The sequence below is a fragment of the Saccostrea cucullata genome, unplaced genomic scaffold (assembly GCF_032062105.1).
Source record: "Saccostrea cucullata isolate Sc308-1 unplaced genomic scaffold, CSIRO_AGI_Scuc_v1 ctg3367, whole genome shotgun sequence".
Taxonomy (NCBI): domain Eukaryota; kingdom Metazoa; phylum Mollusca; class Bivalvia; order Ostreida; family Ostreidae; genus Saccostrea; species Saccostrea cuccullata.
In genome coordinates, this window is record NW_026934658.1 from 58,182 (window position 1) to 59,968 (window position 1,787).

A 1,787-nucleotide genomic window follows, 5' to 3' on the forward strand; every position below is an offset into this window, starting at 1 on the left:
TTTTTCATCGTGATATATTTTTAAAGAAGTATTTTCAACTTAAGATATTGAAGGCATGTTTGATGCTTGACCAAAAAATTGATACGCAGATTATATCATTTGATCAACTTACTAAGACTGCTGTAGCGTTACATAAATGAGTTTAATTCATGAGAAAATTGATGCGCTTTGAAATAGATTACGAGGATCAAATTTTATTAACCTGAATTCTACCTTTATATGAAGTCACAATTTTTTAAAGAATAGCCTACGAAGAAAGTTAAGTAGATAGTCAGTGTGATCGAACGGTAGTCGAGTACTCGAATATCCCTTAACATCCCTGTAATGAACCATGTATGGGATAATTTCTACTAGAACCTAGTACAGAAGAGGAAAAAAAACCCGGCATCCTTCTACTAGGTATCTCGTAGAGAACGCACTTCTTAAAATTAGTTACAAAAAAAGTTGTCGATTTCCCATCATATTAATGGATATATTATTGAATCAATAACTTCTTATGTGGTCAATATATTGAAATAAAAACCCGACACATGTCCCTCCAAATGATCTGACTTGATAGAGGCTACCGGTATATTCCAGGTGATTTTAGGTCAAGACATAAAGTATTGAGTCCTTATCATATAATGTGTGAGAAAACGATTCAATTAGCGATACATTTATTTCATTTTTCTACAAGTACATATGGCTGAAATCTTTAAACATTCAGCAGTTTTTTTACTGCACAGGTAGTACACATTCAATGTCACTGATCTACAAAGATCTGTATTTCACAGACATTTAAAATATCGGTTTGCCCTGCTCGGTTATGAATCACAAATCTAACGCGGCTTCCCCTGGAACCGGAAGTACAGAACAGAAGAAGGCGGCCACCTGTCACTCCAGGTCCTGTAAAGTAACCGCATCCATTTTCTTTTCCATTTTCAACAACATTTATTGACAGATCGTGCAGTCTATCTCCTGTAAAAAAATGCATAAGCTTTAGACTGCAATTATGTGAGTCCAGTATTATAAATACAAGATCTAGAATCAAAAAACATACAAAAATAAATTTCATATAAGTAAAGCATAAAATGTGACGAAAGTCAAAAAAAAAAAAGAAGAAAAAAAAAATAAAAAGAACCCAACCTAATTCTGTTTCAGAATACCAAAAATAAAATTTTTATCTAATTTTAAGATGTCAACCCATATTCATAAAAATATCCTGTAAATCAACCATAATTATTTGCATCAATTTTAATTAAAAATTTGTCATTTCAAATTACTAGTAGTTCATTTTCAGGAAGATTTGGAAATAGATCGATCCTTCGTAGAACACATACAAAAAAGCTATTTGATATATCTTTTACAAAGAAATCGTGTTTATAAGACATGTATTTTTGTTTTCTGCAATCGGTTAATTAGAATAAAGAAATTCACCGCTTTGATCCTGCCTGTTGAAAATTAGAACCTTCACAATGTCAAAAATGCCTTGCAGATCGATTTCCATCCAAGGGTTAATTTCTTGGCGAGTATGTGCAGTGGTAAGCCCTGTTGGACATAGAGTGATATTGTCAACTGCATTAGAGGCGAACTGATAGTCAGGTTTGAACACAGAAATCATAGCCGCGGGCTTGTTAACAGCAACTGTAAAGAAACATTTAACAATGAGTTTTCTTTGTGCAAAAGTTTGCAACGCACCCATTTTACATTATTACGCAGGTATGTTAGGGTTACAACTATTCTACTTGCCTATATGATGTCATAGTAAGCTATATGACAAGAAGTTTAGAGATATAACAATTTCTAAA

The 1,787-nt window shown here is 32.7% G+C and overlaps 1 protein-coding gene across 1 annotated transcript; it reads right to left on the reverse strand.

Moving 5' to 3' along the window:
* Nucleotides 1-742: 742 nt before the first annotated feature.
* On the reverse strand, nucleotides 743-1,623 carry LOC134241141 (uncharacterized; the record flags this gene model as incomplete). Its single annotated transcript, XM_062723223.1, has 2 exons — nucleotides 743-957; nucleotides 1,417-1,623. Coding segments are annotated over 2 exons (422 nt in total), but the record flags the coding sequence as incomplete, so codon positions are not given.
* Nucleotides 1,624-1,787: the final 164 nt, after the last annotated feature.